General features: G+C 31.6%; 2 protein-coding genes and 1 non-coding gene across 3 annotated transcripts; 1 reads left to right on the forward strand and 2 right to left on the reverse strand.

Annotated features, from left to right (window-relative positions):
- Positions 1-5344: 5344 nt before the first annotated feature.
- Positions 5345-5426, reverse strand: TRNAS-UGA. Its single transcript has one exon. It is a non-coding gene; the product is annotated as a tRNA-Ser (tRNA).
- Positions 5427-9940: 4514 nt separating this feature from the next.
- LOC123889246 (F-box protein At2g32560-like) lies at positions 9941-13564 on the reverse strand (the record flags this gene model as incomplete). The annotated part of the gene is made up of 5 exons (XM_045938498.1): positions 13115-13564; positions 12172-12233; positions 11591-11760; positions 10909-10983; positions 9941-10092 (listed from the first exon to the last, which is right to left on the reverse strand). Coding segments are annotated over exons 1-5 (909 nt in total), but the record flags the coding sequence as incomplete, so codon positions are not given.
- A 641-nt stretch (positions 13565-14205) lies between these two features.
- On the forward strand, positions 14206-15275 carry LOC123889247 (calmodulin-like protein 3). Its single transcript, XM_045938499.1, has one exon. The coding sequence runs from the start codon at positions 14482-14484 to the stop codon at positions 14941-14943; it is 462 nt and encodes a 153-aa protein (XP_045794455.1). The 5' UTR covers positions 14206-14481; the 3' UTR covers positions 14944-15275.
- The last annotated feature ends 5113 nt before the right edge of the window (positions 15276-20388 follow it).

A 20388-nucleotide genomic window follows, 5' to 3' on the forward strand; every position in this document is an offset into this window, starting at 1 on the left:
CAAACTTGAAATAAAAGTATTAAGTCAAGTAAACAATCCAAACATTGCATATGAACTTATTAAAATAAGCTTGAGAGGTTTTGATTAATTAATCACCTAATTAATAATCACTTATTTAAGTGTTTAACCATTTAAGCACTTAGTAACTTAAGCACTTTTAATCAAACAACTTAAATGGTTACTCACTTAATCAAGTGTTTAATTAATTGACTAATTAATCAACAACTCAAATAATCATTTCCAAATGATAAGCACTTATCTAAATAAGCACTTATGTGAATAAGCTCTTATTTGAATAAGCACTTATATAAATAAGCACTAAAAAATAAGCAAAACGTAACTGGGGGTGCGAAAATGGGTTCTGGGGGTGAAGCAACAGCACTGCAACACCAAGCCCAGGCCCAACGCGTCCAAAAAAACAGAAACAGAACAAAAATGATCCAACGTGTCATCAGGATCAGGGTGCGCGATAGGCTTCATAGATCTGAGTTTTCTGATTCATCAGATGGCTTGGATTTTAAAATAATCAAACAGATCTCAGCCTTTCACCAGATCCAACAGACATGTTTTAAACTAATGAAAGCTCACAGGAAGGAGACTCAGCAGCCAATGGAACGCTGCCACCTCATCATCTCCTTCCTCACCCTCTTTAGGCTTGCATGAAGAAACACAACACAGAAGCCATGGATGAACAAAAGCAAAACGGTACAACAACAACTTCATCAATTCTTAACCAAAAATCATAAAATAAAATTCCATTTTGCTTGAAATCTCGTGTAGATCATGAAAACAAACTTAGATTTTTCAAAAAGATGTTTGCATCTCAAAAAAGTTCGAAACTTTAAAACCCAAAAAAAACTTTAAATTTCACATTTGTACGATTTAAGCGAAATCAAGGGTCGGAAAAGCTTCATATGATATTCAGGAGTAAAAAGCGTTTAGAATCTTACTGGTTTCGAGCTTTGTTTTGGTGGGTTAACACCTACTCTTCTCTTTGCTATTTTGAACTTTGAGTAAGCTCCTCTTGACGGTTTTCCTTCGTTTTTATTGTTGTTTCAAGCTACTGGAAGTGTTTAGAGGCTTTTGGGTGAAGAGGATTGAAGTTTAGAAAGTGTTTGAGTCAATTTCGGATTTTGGAAAAGTGATGAAAAAATGAGATTTTTTTGGTTTTTCTCTTCTCTCTTCCTCCCCAAAAATCGCCTCTGACTTGAGCCTTCCTTTATGCTGAAAGGATTAGGGTTTGGTAGATAAAATGGGAATGAAAAACATCATCTTTTGTTCTTGGTGGATGATTGGTTTTATTTGGGAAAAGGTTAAAAAAAATTTGTTTGAATGGGAGAAGGAAATGCTGCAAAGTTGTTGTTGCAAGTGTTTCACGTGAAGCCCTATTTTTTCTTTTTATTCTTTTTGATTTTTTTATTTTTTTTTTGATAATAACAACAATAATAATAGAAATTAAATTTTTTTTTTAAAAAAAAAAGGTAGGACAAAATTAGGGTATGACAGCTGCTCGGAGTCGTACTTCCACTATACTTTGTGTCTGGTGTTGACAATAATCTCGCCTTTGAAAATTTTAACTTTGCACCTGCAATGTCTTTAGCTCTTTAAATATAATTATATATCATTTATGAATAACTTTATACCTGTTGTCATTTGGCGTTATAATGAATCGCCTTGCTTTGGTTGTGTGTAAGCTTTTTCTGGCGGTGTTGATAATCTCGCCTTTCTTTGCTGTATCTTTTTCTGACGCACCCAACTCGTAAGACTTACAGGTAACGCCAAGGCCTCGCAACCTTGTTTAATTTTTCTTTTTCTGACGTACCCAACTCGTAAGACTTACAGGTAACGCCAAGGCCTTGCAACCTTGTTTAATTTTTCTTTTTCTGACGTACCCAACTCGTAAGACTTACAGGTAACGCCAAGGTCTTGCAACCTTGTTTAATGTATCTTTTTCTGACGTACCCAACTCGTAAGACTTACAGGTAACGTCAAGGCTTTGCAACCTTTTAATTTTTCTTTTTCTGACGTACCCAACTCGTAAGACTTACAGGTAACGCCAAGGCTTTGCAACCTTTTAATTTTTCTTTTTCTGACGTACCCAACTCGTAAGACTTACAGGTAACGCCAAGGCTTTGCAACCTTTTAATTTTGTTTTTTCTGACGTACCCAACTCGTAAGACTTATAGGTAACGCCGAGGCCTTTCAACCTTTTTAATTTTTCTTTTTCTGACGTACCCAACTCGTAAGACTTACAGGTAACGCCAAGGCACTGTAACCCTTGTTTAATAATAATTTTTTTTTTTTTTTTTTTTTTCTGACGTACCCAACTCGTAGGTGACGCCAAGGCACTGTAACCCTTGTTTAATAATAATTTTTTTTTTTCTGACGTACCCAACTCGTAGGTGACGCCAAGGCACTGTAACCCTTGTTTAATAAATTTTTTTTTTTTTCTGACGTACCCAACTCGTAGGTGACGCCAAGGCACTGTAACCCTTGTTTAATAATAATTTTTTTTTTTTTCTGACGTACCCAACTCGTAGGTGACGCCAAGGCACTGTAACCCTTGTTTTTGGTTCAGCGCTCACATCTGAGTTGATCTTTAAATAAAGATTCAGAGCTCAAGTTTGAGATAACCATTTTTGTTGGTTCAGAGCCCGTAACTTAATCAGGTTGACCTTTATTCCATCACCGGTTAACCTTTATTGGTCTAGAGCCGGCTGGCTTCATTTATTCTTGGTTCAGAGCCCGCAACTTAATCATGATCGCTGCAAATAAGCTTTGATACATTAGGTTCAACAATAATAATATATGAAAAATAAAACAAACGAAAATGATACCGCCATGGGTGGTTTGTTGCGGCGCTCCTCGCCTAGCAAGAAAAACAATTATGTTTTGGCGTGGTGAGACTGAGTTCCATTGCGGTAGTCATCGCGGAATATGCTTCAACCTGAAATATTAGTTGGCGGCTTCTATCTCGCCGAGTGATAATTACTGAATTTTCATCTCAATTTTCCACATTTGTTCGTTACCCTGTGCTATGATCAACTTGATAACTTTGTTAGGTACAAAGGAAATAAAACTATCACAGTATCATGCATCAGATGTTCTCTATAATAATCAACAGCTATACTATCGAGAAATTAAAAGATTAAACACCAAACATCATAGAACTTTTGGTAGTTTGAGGTTCTAGCATCAGAAGCATATAATCGCTATATCAATACAGTATAATGTCCCACTCCAAATATTGTCCTTAGTTTCATTTTCTATTGGTACATTACTATCACTAATTACATCAATTTGTTCATCACATTGATCAAGTTGCATGGCAAATAAATGGGACAATGCAGGAAGGGATGATATGAGTTCAACGCTTAATAGTTTCATTGTTTCAACTTATCCAGTACCCTACTAATAGAATGCAACATGATCTCATGTTGCTATGCAGTTTATTTTTGTGGTGCTCTAACAATTTCCTTGAATAACTAAGAAGCATTTTGTGTTAATTATAAGTACAAATAACATATTATCAAAACAGAAGGAGTGAGAACTATATTATTAAATGGTAAGTTGCAAGAAAAGAACGTTAACACCTGATCGAGGTGAACAGAACGACCGACGGTGAGATGGCGATTCCTCCATAACCGACCGCGGCGATGACAATTTATCCACAACTGACGTCGGAGGCGATTTCTTAACGAATATAACGGCGGCGATGGCGACTTCATTGTTTCCGCCTGGATTGAGAGCAGAGTTGCCGTAAAGAAAACAATGTGTTAGTGGCGGCGTGGCGGTTCTTGGATGGTGTGATAACAGATGCATGGCGATGCAAAGACGAGGACGCGATGCGATTCTCCGTATACACGCTTCTTTCTTTATTGATGAGTGGAGCCAAACAAAATCCTCCGGATCAAAACTATAATAATAATAATAATAATAATAATAATAATAATAATAATAATAATAATAATAATAACAATAACATAGAGATATATCCAAAAGAGATGTCAAGTTGTAACTTCTGCTTCTTTCTCATCTGCCCTTTAAGCCTTGATGGCCGCAATGTGAGTCTGCAAACGCCGAATTTCTACGACGGTGGCTTGCAAGGTGTTAACGCTAGAATTATCGTTGTTTCCATGCTCTCCAGCCATGTGAAGATGTTTGTTTTTTCGTCTAGTTGCTGTGATAGGCTGGGATCAAATGATTTTACCGCAGCCCCACGGTGGGCGCCAAAATGTTCTGGTAAAAAACATAGGGGGTGTGTATTATTCAAGATTGATAATGGATACAAGTATGATCAGAAAGAAAAAATTGATTAACTTTACAATAATGAAAATATGGTGGTTTCTCATGATGAGAGTGAGTCTATGTAGAATCAGTGAAAAAAAAAAAAATCCCCTTGTTCTCTTGAAGAAGATCCTATTTATAGGCAAAACATCTCCCTCTTGTTGCTTGATAACTGCCTTGCTTGGAGAGGAATTCATGGGTAGTGGGCGGTTACTTTCCTTCTTCTCCAAGCTTCTTCCTTCTTCTCCAAGCTTCTTCCTTCTTCTCCAAGTTTCTGCCTTCCTTTCCAAGTTATGGTGGATCACGCTTATCATGTGTTTTTCATGGTTGTTTTCACGCTTCTCCTTTAGATGCTCCCATTGGGCTTTCTTTGTATTGGGCCTTAACAAATCACCTTTTGGTCCATGGCCCGGTACACCAAGAAAGACCGAGTAAGGTTACAATAGAGTCAAAATATAAAACTAAAAGAAACTATACAAGACTCAATCAAAGTATAGGACTAGACCACCAACTATGGCAGTTCAAAGCTAAAGTACTACTTGTCGCTTTCAACCACCTGTAGGAAAAAATCTTGATCTTATCCAACATATGATGTAAAGAGTTTGCCGAGCCAATGAATAATCTGTGATTTCTTTCGGTCCATACAACCCACATACAAGCAAGCCATATGAGTTGCATGAAAGAACGTCGAGCTCGAAGATTACCTGCTGAAGACAGTAAACTGAACAAAATGATCTGAAAAGTTCGAAAATTCTTATTTGCATAGAAAAGTGAAAGAAGAAATGCAAAAATTCATGGAAGCCGTAAAATACCTTCATTTGATTGAATATTAGACTTCCATTGTAATCTTTATTTTCGTGGCTCAGCTTATTCTATAACTAAAATCGTTTGTGAACAATCTTTTTAGAAGGAGAAACCAAGATTAATCCCTAATGTATTCATTTTGTAAAACTGATATTATTTGCTGTTGCTATATTGGCTTCTTTTGATGCATGTTTTGATCTTTTCTTTTGGGTACAATTGAGCAAAAAAAAATTGGTACAAAAAAACACTAGAACGTCAACAGCAGGGTTCGAACCTGCGCGGGCGAAGCCCAACAGATTTCAAGTCTGTCTCCTTAACCACTCGGACATATTGACAGGATGTTATTATTGTTTAATTATAGTTTACTTAACATTGGTTGATATAATCATAAATTCATAATCACTATATAACATATATCCTACACCGATTGATTCACGGTTTATCTGACATAATCATTTTGTTATATGTATAGTATGTTGACAGCGAATTATTTCGAATGGTTAGACAGCGAATTTTCATTTTCTGTAAACAAAATGTTGTTGCTTCCTGGCACCAAGTTTTTGTCCACTAAATTATTTCGTGCATGTTTGGTTAGGCGTTTGCAACACATGGACGTGCGTTTGTAAGCCTTCACCGTGATTTCTTAGTTTTGCAACATGTTTGGTTCACTTTTCCCAAATCGATTCTGTCTTCCAAACTCAATTCTATGAGAAGCTCCAATTTCTAGCTTTTGCGTTGAGCCCAAAATCAATTCTTCTTTACTATTGGTTGGTAGTTAATATACTCATTTTTCTTCCATTTTTGCCCTCACCACCATCTCTCTCATTTCCCTTAGATCTATCTAGTTTTACTCTTCAATTTCCTACAAACTGCTTTCTGATTCATATCACCCATATTCACCACTTCAACCAACTACAAATTTCTCTTTTCCTTTGAAACCCAGATCTGATTTGTTTTTCCTTTGAAAGCTTGAGGCCTTTAACAAGTATTGAGTGATGGAGAAAAAAAATAAAAAGAGAGGATAGGAAAAGTGAGAAAAACGCTTATCTTCAAGCTTCAACCAAAACATCAATCAATTTGTTTTTATGGCGGTCGGTGCGGTGCTCAATTTTTCAATTTGTTTGACGGAAGTTTCTATATTATAAATAGGTGAATTCTTCGGTACACATATTATGTGGCAATGTACCGGTACATTGCTGATGTGTTTACCAAATCAAAAACATTTAATGCAGATTTTGTTTCTTTATTAAATTTTTTATATTAAACACTACTTTTTAAAATTTGCAAATATATCCATCACATAAATATAATCATCAATCATATTCCACAATAAATCAAAGCATGTATCAAATCTTCCAACCCAAATTTTCACTTTTTTTTTTAACAAGATTCAAATATTTTAATATTTACTCCAATTTTTTTAATTATTATAATATCCTATAAAATAATATGATTTTAGTATTGTGTATTTTCTAAAGAAAGAAACGTATGACTTTAACAAATTTTTTAATTATTATTATTATGAGTGGATGATTTTAATATTTCTATATTATTACCTTTTAAAATAATATTTTAATATTATTAGTTTATAAAGATTAATATTTATTTTCTGTTTAACCATATATATATATATATATATAAATACATTTATTTATTTGTACAAAAAAATAATTTATGTTAATTTTGCGTAATATTAATTGTTAATTTTTAGTGATTTGTAATATTTTATTTGGTTAAATAAGTTTTTTATCGCTGCAAAGTTACTGGATTTAATTTTTTATCTTCTCCACAAAATATTTATGCATGTAATTTTTTTTTATTTACAATAGAGCTTAGGATCGATCCCACGACCTCTAACATACTAGAGCAAACCTAGTATGCATGTAATTTTAATCATGTTGTTAAGTCGATGTGTATTTATGATGATTTTGCAAAATATGTATAGAGCATTATAAAAAGTTTGTCCAAAAATTAGGAGCTCAAAATTTAATTTTTAGGTCAAAGTATTCGTTACTTTTATCTTGTTTTTTTTTATTTATTAAATTCATATTTAATTCATCTCATTTTAAAAAATACTCAAATTTTTGTAAATGAAATTTTTATATCAATAAAGAAATGTTTGATTGTCGAAATTTAAATTCATAAGTATTTGTTAGTTCAATTAGGTTATATTGAACGACTTGATTGAGAAAAATTGAATTCCTTAATTAAAAACAAGTATAATTAGTTAGGTTTTGCATATGAACTATGTTTCAAGTTGAAGAGTTTGATCTATAAATTTTGATTTTTTTAATCACAGTCAGCATTATTAGTTGAGACTTAATAGTCAGGTCATATATGAACTAACTTTTTTGAGTCACATGAAATCCAACTAGTTGATATTGAACCATTATCTTGCCGAAAGTTTGAATCCTATGTGTGTCATTCCAATTAAGTGATATTGGATTGTTTGAGAAAAAAAATTGATCCACGAGGGATTCTTTTTTAAAAAAAAGAAACTCGGTATCCGATCCTAGGACCGACTAATCCGAGACGACCAATCTCACCGCCCACTTGCACGACCCCATATAAAGCCATAGTTTTTTTTCCTCTGTATGAACTATCCCACCGAAATTGGCACACGAAGGAATGAAACCTAACACCTTGAGAGGAGCATACTCCAAGGACCCAAGCCAACACCACTAGACCAACCCAAGTGGGTTTCCATGAGGGATTCTTAAGTAATTATTAGTCCAATTAGTTTTTTTTTGTTATTTTAGTCGGTTCAGTTAGTTGAGATTTAGGTCCCCGTTTGGATTAGCTTATTTTTGAGCATATGCAAACATCTTATGCAATATAAATTATGTTTTATGTTATTTTATAAGTTCACACTAGTGAAAATTGTATTTTTATAACCTATTTTATCATAAACTATCTTGACAAACTTATAATAATACGTAAAGATTACATATAAGCTACTTGCATAAACTCAAAAATAAGTCGATCCAAACGGACCCTTAATCATTATTTATTTGCAAAATATATAACTTACCAACAAGACAAATGATATTTTGTAAATTAAATTTGTTTGTTTTTATATTATATTAATGTTTTGTTTTATATTGTTAAAAAAAAAGCCTAAACCTTGCGTCAAGAAAAATAAATAAAGCATAAACCTAATACTAAAACAAGATCCCTAATGTCATTCCGCCGTCGCGCACAATAAACAAAAATCAATAAAAAAATTTAACTTTGATTTTTTTTCTCTTTAAAACACTACTATTCTAAGCAAAAATCAATAACATCTTCAATTTTTTTTCTTTAGAAATACTACCCTTCTAAATAAAAATTAACAACATCTTTTAACTTTTATTTTCTTCAAAAATGCAACCGTTCAATATATAATCATGGTATCAGTCATACAAATTCACACAACAAAATACAGTGTAGTGAAGAAAATGCATTATCATGACAAATTAGACGGTTTCTATTCTCAAGTATTTGTCTTAAAACCAAGCCACTTGCCCACTTCAAATTTATCATGATACTTGTATTCTCTCTAATTTTCGGTTCCAAAATTCTTCAGTTTTGTGTTTGACTGTAACCCCACTAGCAAAAACAAAAATAAGGACAATTTTCTATGAACCCTAATAACCTAAAACAAAAAAATCCAACACCCAAAAATTGAAAAACCACGAAATTGAGATATGAAAAAAAACATGAACTTTATGAGAAATTGAAAGAAATTGAAAGAAAGACATCAGAATTTTTTGTTCTTAAAGAAAGGCATCAGAATGAATTCAAGGGGTGCTATACTTTCAAAAAATAAAAGAAATTGATGTAAAAAAAAATATACGCATATTAAATCCCTAAAAATAAGTATCCAAAAAAAAAGAAAGGAGAACAAAGACACACGAGAGAGAAAGAGACATGTTTAAGGAATTTTGATTTCTTTTGAAATTATGGAAACATGTTTTAAGGTTTCTAAATTACAATAATCCCCAATTTGAAATTTTTGTAAATTAAAAGAGTAATTTAGAAAACTTCTATTTAAAGAAATCTTCAAAATGACTTGTTAAATTATCATTATATGTGGACCAATTAAAATTATACACATCAACAATGTACCGGTACACATCCACATAATATGTGTACCGGAGTGCTCACCTTATAAATATGGTCATGTTAAACAGTGCACTCGGTGTGCTTGTTAAGCATACCCAAAATAGAAATAAAATATGAAGTTAATGTTGACAAAAACAACTTTTTACACTTTCAATACATTGAATGCACGAGTTTTAAGACAAAATTTCCTTATTTATGTGCTTAACAAGTGCACCGAGTGCACTATTTAACACTTTCCTTATAAATATCCTATTTTTTGGTACAAATAAATTACTCTTTCTTCCGTCAAAAAAAGGATAATGACTCGGTGAATATTTTTATAATATGTGACAATTAAAAAAATTACTCATGTATCTAAAAATGAGGAAGGGATATTTTAAAGCAATTAAAAGGAGATATATTTCAAAAAAAAATGTCTCATATTAGAAACCCATTTTGGTAATTAGCCACTCCAAAAGCAATTTTGATTTAAACTATCCAAACATAATCACTAAAATAAATGTCTTAAAATAGTTCCTTAAAAACATTTTTGATTTCACATAGATCCCTTAAAAAAAAAAGGTCCAAATAGGACTTCATCAGTCTTTCATGTTAACCAAATCCTCATTCCATTATGCAATCTCTCTTCTTGACTATACATGAAGCTTTCTAATTCCTCAAACCATTAATATTGCATACATTGGCTTTATTTTAATTTTGTATTAGACACTTATATATATATATATATATATTGTTTTTGATTTAATAGCTGATCATTCCATTTTTCAATCTCTTCTTGACTATGAAGCTTTCTAATTCCTCCATAGTTTCCGACCCAATTTTCAGAATGTCTGGGTACCTTTGCTTTTCTCATCTTTGACCTTCGAGGGTATTGCTTGAACTCTATCACCAAGGTCTCTATATAATAAAAATCATTACGTACTATTTATGATTAAATTATCATAAAAATTATTTTGAAAAAAAATATCATTTTTTAAAAGTAAAATTTGGAATGATAATGTTAAAAGTCCAAACCAAATTGGTCGGACGGCGTTTGATCATTGGAACGAGTGGTTTGCAGTCCATAAGTTGCGAGGTAACGATAATCATGATGCTCCGCTTGCCAGCACCAATCGGTGGGAAAGGCCTCGTATAGGATGGTTAAAGTGCAATGTAGATGCAGCATTTTTTGTCGATGCAGGTAGGACCGCGATGGGTGCTTGTTTTCGTAATAATTCTGGTGAGTTTATGGCTGGAATTACGCAGTGGCAGCAACTGACTTTATCAACAGAGGAGGGTGAAGCACGGGCATTATTGCAAGCTATGAATGAAGCTAAGAGTAGAGGTTTTGAAAGCGTCCAATTTGAAAGTGACTCTCAAGTGTTGGTTGATGCTATTCGTACCAAACGGCGAGGCAACTCAGAATTTCTTTCAATCGTTAATGAAATTATTCTTGTTATGTTATCATGTGTGAACTTTGAAGTTAAGTTTATTAGGAGACAAGTGAATTCGGTTGCTCACACGTTAGCTAGGACGGCCAATTCTTGGACTAGTTTCCATAGATTTGAGATGATTCCTTCATGTATTGAACTTTTGATAAATAATGAAATGCAGTAAGTTTGTTTGGTTCAAAAAAAAAAGTAAAATAATTAAACAGGCTCATTATTAAAACCAAATTAAATATTATACGTATACATACAATGAATGAGAATATGATGCAAAAAGATTTCTCACCAGAATTTTGACAAAAACAATAATTCTCATTCTCATTACAAGAATCCAAGTGACCAATAACACCATACCACCAATATGCAAATTTGAAGATAAACTTTTATTTAATTTATTCTATCTCTTATTTTCCCTATAATCAATAACCAATAAAAATTGTTTTTACATCTTCCCATAAAACTTATTTCAACAAACACACAAAAAGTTAACCTTAAAATTATCATATTTTACTTTTCTTAATAAGTGTGAAAATATTTTTTTTGCCTATATTATGGGATGGAGGGAGTATATCTTTAGATCTTATTCATAAAAAGTAATTAAATCAACTACAGGTTTTTTTTAGCCCACAAAAAAAAAAAAAAACTACTTTAATTTCATAGTAATTCAAAACTCCCATTCTATAACCTTAAATTAAGATCGTTTTCCCATCGTTCAATGACCTTGAAAAATACAGTATAAATCAAATTTCTATTATTTCAATCAAATTAGTTGTAAAAAACATAGTAAAGTTTAAAAAAATAATTGTCCACATCAACAATGTATCTATACATATTCAAATAAAATGTGTAGCTAAGTGTTATTATTTTTTTTTTTTTATCAAAATCAAACAGTCAAAAATATAGATTTTTATTTTATAATATAATTCAAAATATAAGGTGTGTTTGAGAGTTTAGAATGGACCTACTACCATAAGGAATTTGAGTTTTTGCTCTCCATTGAATCTCAATACGATCTCCAGGCTTTAGCTCTTCAAAACAAGCTGACACGTGGCAAGGAGAGGTTTCAACTGGAGAAAGTCTTAGCTTATCCCACTGGATATTGTTCCCCACATTCCTCCAATTCTCACTACGTCGTGTCCTACAAGTTACACAATTTACTCAACTATATAATTCATAAATCATTAATTTTATCACAAAATTAGCAATTTTTTTTAAAACTCGGTATCTGACCTTAAGACCGACTAATTCGATGAGACTAATCTCACCGTCCACTTGCGGGTGGCTATTTAAAATCAGAGTGACCATTTAAAGCCAGAATATTTTTATTCTGTATAGACTAGCCCATCGAAATTGTCACCAGATAAAATCGAACCTAAGACCTTGAGAAAAACATATTATAAGGATCCAAGCCAACACCACTAGGTCAACCCAAATGGTTTGACAAAATTAACATGTTAAAAGCAAAAAATAGAAAAATAGAAGAGTGATATAACTATGACAAAATTGACAAGTATAAGTTGTTAGAGAATGTCATTCTACCCTTTTATACCTTGCTTGGAAGGTATCAGTTTTGGAGTTATACCTAATCAGGGCATCTAGAATATGTAGTCCCTGAAAGAAAAGAAGAAAGAAAAAAAAACGTATTAAGATTTTCTTAATTAAAATTATAACTCTTTAAAATGGAATATGATGAATAAATTCTTAGAAAAAAATTTCAGCTATTTCACTTCTAAGAAAAAACAAAAAAGATAACTACTAGAAACTAATTTCTCATAAAGAATGTTTTAGCCACGTCAATCATAAGAAGATTAAGAATGTCTTCAAATGGTGAAGCATGAATTAATAAATCAGTATCCGCTAAAGTTCAAAGCTAAGTAAAGAAATCGGCACATTGATTTGTCTATTTGTCTCTATTAATGTCTTTGAGGTGGCTACATTTTTTGCTAAATATAGTATCTCACCCTTTTTTACTACTCAAGGTTTCGATACATTCGAAATAGAGAAATTTGTAGTGGAGTAGGTGCTAAACTAAATTTCATATCAAAATTCATACTAGATTTCCCGTTGTTCAGAAAGTACACAGTTTCACACAGTAACACATATCAACCATCTTTTAGATCGGTTGGTTCATAAAATTATACTATCACAAAATCAACATTGAACAATTTACCATAAATTTAAAATCAGACCGCTGAAATTAATTACACCAATACAAAGTAACTACATGCGGTCCTATTTTATCAAAATTTTATGATTTCATGAGTTAAATAATTCAGGCCCTTAAATGATTGATATGAAAAAGAAAACTATAGTAATTCATTCAAGTAAGATAATTTAAGTATTGTTTATGTGAGCTTAGCTCAATTGGTAGAGACATCACATTATATATGCAGGAGTCGGAGTTCGAATTCCAGACACTTCACTTATTCACCTTTAAGGCGAAATTTCTAACCACTAAATTACTTGACAAAAAAGAAAATTGAAGCCTTTACCGAGTATAATTGAGCTGGAAACCAGAACTTGCCACTCTCTAGTGACAAATACAAAGCCATCATAAAATGATTTGGCAATAATAAACTCTTAAAATTATTGCACTCTTCTAAATATGATCCAAGACATAGCATAGGCCAAGCACCAATAAAAGTCCCAAGTGATCCATTAAGAATATTGATTTGTTGATTCAATACACTTCCTTCTTCCTTTGTTATTATTGTTACATGCCATTGCCACTCCTTGAGAGCAATATGACCAAAGATTCTTCCCCATTTATTCTTCATGTGATTTTCCCACAAATGATCACTTCTACATTTACCTCTTAGATAAGTGCATACTTTAGACATATTTATGAGTTCTATTGGTGAAAGGAGTTCTAAAATTACATCTAAAGTTGATTCGGGTAAATTCAAGAGGGAGATTTTAGAACTAGTTTCAATTTTTTTCATGTTAGAGGATAAAAAGCTACTTAGTTTCTTTGATTTCTTGATGTCAAACAAGGGTGAATATGTATTTTATACAACTAGGCACTAGCCACACTCCAATACTAAGAATTAGTATATTTATTTATTTATTTATACAACAACTTTGTATTTATCTTCATCCTTGTTCTATTTATTAAAAAAATCTTATGTTCTATTGCTTGTGAAGATTTATATGTCTTATGTTTGGTTCTTGTCGACCTAGTGGATTTTAATAATAGTACACATGTACATAGTTTTCATTTTAGAAGTTTTCATGAGTAAGATTTCTTTTAAGGATGGTAAAACATGTTTAACCCATTATTTTAGGTGAATCGAATTGAAATTTTAAACATGCTCGCTTCATATACTAAAAAATGGGTTGGAACATATTATTATTGACTCGTTGTACCAATTTTAAAAGTATCTTTATTATTATTATTATTATGATATGATATATATCATTTTTGACAATAAATTAGTCTATTTTTTAGATAAAATCCAATAAACCTAAAGTTTTATTGTTTGTGGCTCAGCTTATCCTAGAACTAACTTTCAAAAAGAAAAGCTTATTCTATAACTAAAATCGTTTGTGAATAGCCCTTTTAAAAGGACAAACCAAAAATAACTCCTAACTTAACGCAATTAATCAACTTCCAACATCATTTTTGGCTCAAGATTTTGGTTAATTTGTTGATATTGAATGACCATTGCCAACCTTGTAGCCAAGGTTCTGTTTTTCCCCCCCACAATCCTAGCTACCATTCTGAATTTATTTACAGCTTCTTTTATGATTCTAACAATTTATTCATTTTATACAACTTCATAATATTTGCTCTTGTTATTCTCCTCCTTGATATTTGTTTCTATTATTGTTATTATTATTTATACACACGACACGATCAATGGATCAAGGAGAACTTGCACGAATTTTTCAAATGTTTGATCGAAATGGGGATGGTCGTATTACAAAAAAAGAACTTAGTGACTCATTACAAAATCTTGGTATTTGTATCTCCGAACAAGATTTGGTCCAAATGATTGAAAAAATCGACGTAAATGGAGATGGATATGTTGACATTGACGAATTTGGTGAGTTATACCAAACGATAATGGATGATAAAGACGAGGAGGAGGATGATATTAAAGAGGCATTTAATGTGTTTGATCAAAATGGAGATGGGTTCATATCGGGCGAGGAATTAAGCGCGGTGTTATCATCTTTAGGCTTAAAAAATGGAAAAACTTTAGAAGATTGTAAAAATATGATCAAGAAAGTCGATGTAGATGGTGACGGAATGGTTAATTTCAAAGAATTTAAGCAAATGATGAAAGCTGGTGCTTTTGCTGCCGATTCATTAAGTTGATGAATGGTAAGTGCTTTTCTCACTTATGGTTAGATGATTTTTGTTGCACACAAAAGAAGAAACAAGATACCCTTTGTAGAATGTTAGGTATCATGTTATAATGGGGAAAAAAGGGGGGAAATGGTGTCTTGGTTGGTGATTATATTTGATGGAAATTTCTCAAGTTTTTGTAAGGTTGATTCATTGATTCCTCAATATTTTCCAACCTTATGTATCTTGTTAGTGCAATGAAAACTTTATATGGAGAAGAGGCATACATATATGCCCTCATTTTTCATATTTTTCTTCACACATATTGATGTCTTTGCAATTAAGTTATTTGATTTGTTTTTGTTGTATTCACGTCGTTATACATTTGTTGATACAATTAGTCGAATAAAGATAAAATATGGTTCATATTTTAACTTTATAATTGGACTTATTATCAAAATTATAATGTGAACCATCTCATTTTAATTTGAAAGAAAAAAAAATCACAAACATGAGCACTACCAAATTAGCACTAGCAAACTCAAGATCCCACTGTTCAAGTTCAAAAGGAAGCTACTCTTCCTCAAATTTAATACAAATTTGAGTCAAAAGTGTTAATACAAATTTATAGTAATATGTAAATAATTAATAGTTCAAACAAGCATGATTCGGTGTGTGTTGTATAAAGGAAGTATATTTCGATTTTGAAGTGTTTCATCGTGTAACTTGATTGACTATTGACTAGTATGGATGAAATGCTAAATGTGTATTGGACATACTTGTGGATCTTTGTGATTACTCTATATTGAACATTCCTAATGCTTGATAGTCATTTATATTATAAATAAATTAAGGAAAAGGCTTACATGTCCTCTATGTTAATGATTAAAAAAAAATTAATGTAATTCTTGCATTTAATTCATTTTTAAATTTTTTACAAATTAATTGCACAAATTTATAAAAAAATATATGTTTTTATTTTAGATTATTAAAATGTGTTCATAGGACATATATATGCTAGCAAGACACATAAATTAACTTCATTGATTTTTTTAAAAAAAATGTTGATGTTATTTGTGTCGTTTTAACGTCCATAAGAATTTTGTAGATTCCATTGTGGTGCATTAGAAAAACCATAAAGAGTCGAGATCAATGGATGTTGTAGTGTATACACTTCTCTAGTGAGAAAAGAGCATATTATACTATATACAATAAAAGTGAATTTTCATATGTAATTTTTTAGGGTGAGGATCTATTTTCAATATCACAATAGTAAGTTTTCCATTTTATTCTTTAGTAGCAGTGTCCACAAGCCAAGCCGGTACAACCTTTAGATTCAATTTACAGTTTAAGTCCTCAATCACGATCGGAGTCTTAGGAGGTTCATCGATTACTGGTGGTTTGTGCATTATGATTTCTCGGAGGAGAGTGAGGAGATGAAACGACAGTGCGGTTGTGATTTCTCGGAGGAGATGAAACGACGATGCGGTTGTGATCGTCGTCACATCCAACACTACACGAAAATTTTATTATTCTTGGTCCTATTCTTTCTCTCAAATCAATTATTTTAGATTTGCAATTTTTTTCCAATTATTTTGGCAAAATAGTTCCCAAAAGTTTGCGAAGTGGGTTAAAAGATATCTCAAATAATCTTTCATTTATGTATAATAACCAAAATCTTACCAAAATTCCCCAAATCAATCTTCATAGAAAAAAGAAGCAAGAACTACTTTTTCAATGTAAAACGTAAGACGGTAAGTCAACAAGGAAGCAAGATAGATAGACGGCAATGATGATTTGAAGATACTAACAAAAATTTGTTTCGAAGAGACGACAACGTTACATCCACCATTGATGACATCCAACGAAAGAAGGAAGAAGAAGCGAGAACCACCGTCTCTGCCGACGGCGTAGCTTCACCGTTGTGTCGTTTTTGGCCGTAGTCGACACAACGGAGATGAATCGGCGGAACAACAAGCCAATCAGTTTTAATCTAGATCATTGAAACATTAGACTACCACATGGCAAACATTAAGAAAACAGGAATAAATGGAAGCCAAAAATATAGAGTGGATTCAAACACAAATTTTTCAATACTTCTTTGGTGATGATTCACATACAAATACAAATGTTGGTGTATAAATAAATATGAATATCTTTTTGAAATTATGAACTATACCCAATCTTATAACATCTATTGGTATACAAAACATATAAAATAAATAGGTTTTCACATCGTTTATATATATTATTATAGGAATATTGAGGGACGTTTAAATTTTTAATAATAGCAAATGTTAATAATAGTGAAGGAGAGTAACAATTTTTTATACTTGTGTATTTTTAAAAGTGTCTTTTAAATTTAACACATGCGCAAAAAAAAAAAAAGAACGAAAAAAGAGGAGACAAAATAATAGATAAAAGGATTAAATATGTTTTAAATTCCTACAAATTAAGAGCTTTTAAGTTTACTCAAAAAATAATTATTCACTTTTTAGTTCTTACTTGCATTTTATATGGACTATTTTGAGGCTAAAAGTATCTATTTTTTGTATAAAGTTTTTAAAATATGGACTATTCTTATAAACTACAATATCACGAAGAGTAAAATTACCATTAAAATTTAATAAGGACTAAGTTTGTGATAAATGCACAAATGTAATATGTTTAATCAAATAAATAATTTAACGGTGGTTAAAATTTACAATAGCTTTGTATTTCAATCATGGATAATGCTGATTCTCACATGACATGCATAAATTCAACAATCATATTTAATACGTAAAAATGAGAGATAGAGAGAGGGTGTGTGTGTGTGTGTGTGGAGGTGTATTCTTTCCAATGTAAATTTTAAACTGAGCTTAATTTTTGTAAATTTACAATTACTAATGATATGATTGTGATGGACTCTGAACAAAAGATAATGGAAAATCCGAGTTAGATTTATGTTGTTTGGTAAGGTTAGATTTGGGAATATAGCTTATAAGCTCATATGGTCAAAAATATTTGGTAAACATTTTTTAAAATGAGCTTATAGCTTATTTTTCAAACACTATTTCAAGTATTTTATGAGTTTATAGCTTATAACTTATCATTTTTTGTTTCAATTTTACCCTTTGACATCTTAATTGAAAAAAATTAAATATCAATAAACATATATTTTTTATGTCATTTCATACTTATAAGTTAGTTCAACCACTAATTCTACCAAACACTACAAAGGATAACTTATAGGTTATTCGCTATAAGCTAGTTTATCAATTATCAATTACTTTTTAACAAAGGGAGCCTATAGTGAAACACGTGATGTAGGGGTGATCTCACATTTGTTATGGAAAAGTTAAAAAGCAAGGTGAAAAAGTGAAATGTAAAAAATTAAATGTGAAAGACGTAAAATTAAAATATTAGATAATACTCTCTTTATTCTTTTTTAAGTTTTATTTTCGAGAAAAAAAAAAATTATTCCTATTTAAACTTCGTTTTGATAGGTTAAGATACAATTTAGGGTAAATGCCTATTTATCCCCTGCAAATTTGGGCATTTTTCGTTTACCCCCTGCAATGTGAAGATTTTCTCATTTTGTCCCCTAGATGGATAAGTGGGCATTTGATCTCACAAAATTTTTTTTTTTTTAAAAAAAAAAATGAATTAATTGACGTGGATTTTAAAAAATAAATATAAATTAAATATATTTCCACGTGTGCATGCCACGTAAGCAAAAATGCACAGTCAGATGCCCACTTGTCCTTCGAGGGGGTAAAATGAGAGAATATGCATATTGCAGGGGGGTAAACAAAAAAAAATTCACGCAGGAGGGTAAACGAAAAATCCCTAATTTTGCAGGGGGGTAAATAGGCATTTACCCTACAATTTATCAATTACTCCCTCCGTTCTTAAATATAGGAACATTTACAAAAAAATACGGGTATAAAGAAAAAAAAATTGGAGTAATAATTTTGGTTGACTTGTGTGAAATTTTTACTAATTTGCCTTTTTATATTTAATGGATTCAATGTTTTTTTTTCATATTCCGATGCAAGATAGTGTCATTAATGAGGCATGGCAACGGAGTGGGACGATGGCGATTTCTGCCCTCCCCAAACTCAAACTCATAAAGTTCGGGTATCTCCAAACTCATCTCAATTCCAAGCGGGGATACAAAATATAACCTCAAACTCATATCCAACGGGGTTCGGGTATCCCCGCTACGCCTCTTTCCACATGAATTTGGATTAAAAAATAAAAAAAATTAAAATCCCAAAATTATTTTGTTTCAAGAATATTTTTTTAATAAAGAAAAGAAATAGAGAAAACGGTTTATTTATTACTCAAATTAAAAATATTAATTAGTCAATTTAGTCCCTAAACTATCAGACCATGTGCAATGGTGGAGTTGAATCCACTCTCAACACCAAAAAAAGTGGCCAATGATGTGTTGAACAATGTGTTGAAAATGACATGGAGGGGAGAGAAGATGAAAACATTCGACATAGTTGAATCTAAAAAGCTCAGCCACGTGTGGCTATTTGATTGGCTGAGCGGATTTGTATTAACTAACTAAAACGTCCCTAAACTAAGTTACATATCCATCAATTTAGTCCTCGGTTAACTTTTCCGTTAACTATTCTATAAAACCCTAAAATATTATTACCCTTTCTTCTTCCATGCTTCGACAAAAAGTTCCAAATCCTCACCGCCAACCACCTGCTCGCTGCCAACAACTGTTCTCTCCGGCAACAACCGTGTTGTTCACAACGAAAATCTCTAGTTGCCGCCAAAAACGGATCTATTTTTTGTTCTAACTTTTATAAATTCGTAAGGGTTATTCATGTCTCCATTGTATAGACCCATGTGTTTTTTGTTGTTGTATTTTTGTCTCTTATTGCTTATGTTTTGAAGCTTTTATATCTCTTATATCATTTCCTTCTATATTATAGTTTCAACACAAAGGCGACAATGTCGATAAGATTCATGCCAACTCCAGCATTAAGATGAGGAACACGCAATGAAGGACTTTCTACTTAATGCTTTTGTTTGATTGTTGCTTATGATGTTTGGTTTTTTGTAATGATGCATGCTAGTTTTCTAGTTATGAAATTCTGGTTTATGATTAATATAGTGTTTTGGGATGAAGTTCGGCTTAGGTGATTAACTATGGATTGTTATTTAGTTAGTTCTTTTGATGGATTATGGTTTAGTTGGCTTATTGACTTATGTAATGAATGGATATTGGAATCAACAAGACTCCACTTTATTTTATGTTTCATGTTTGTGATTTTTATGGGATACTAGTTGTTGTTGTTGTTGATGATGAGGGTGCAAATTTGTTTTTTTATTCAAAAGAAAAATGAAAAAGAAAATGTGATATGTAGTTGGAGAGTGTTGAAAAGCTTTGTTTCTTCAGCATGAGGTTTAGTTTGTTTTTTAAACATTTAAGGATGATTTTGTAGTTTTTTACGATTACTTTAGGGACTA

Source organism: Trifolium pratense, linkage group LG6 (genome assembly GCF_020283565.1).
Source record: "Trifolium pratense cultivar HEN17-A07 linkage group LG6, ARS_RC_1.1, whole genome shotgun sequence".
In the NCBI taxonomy this organism is placed as follows: Eukaryota; Viridiplantae; Streptophyta; class Magnoliopsida; order Fabales; family Fabaceae; genus Trifolium; species Trifolium pratense.

Bases quoted from the DNA above. Each gene is read 5' to 3' on its own strand.
- LOC123889247 (XM_045938499.1), top strand. From the start codon at position 14,482: ATGGATCAAGGAGAACTTGCACGAATTTTTCAAATGTTTGATCGAAAT.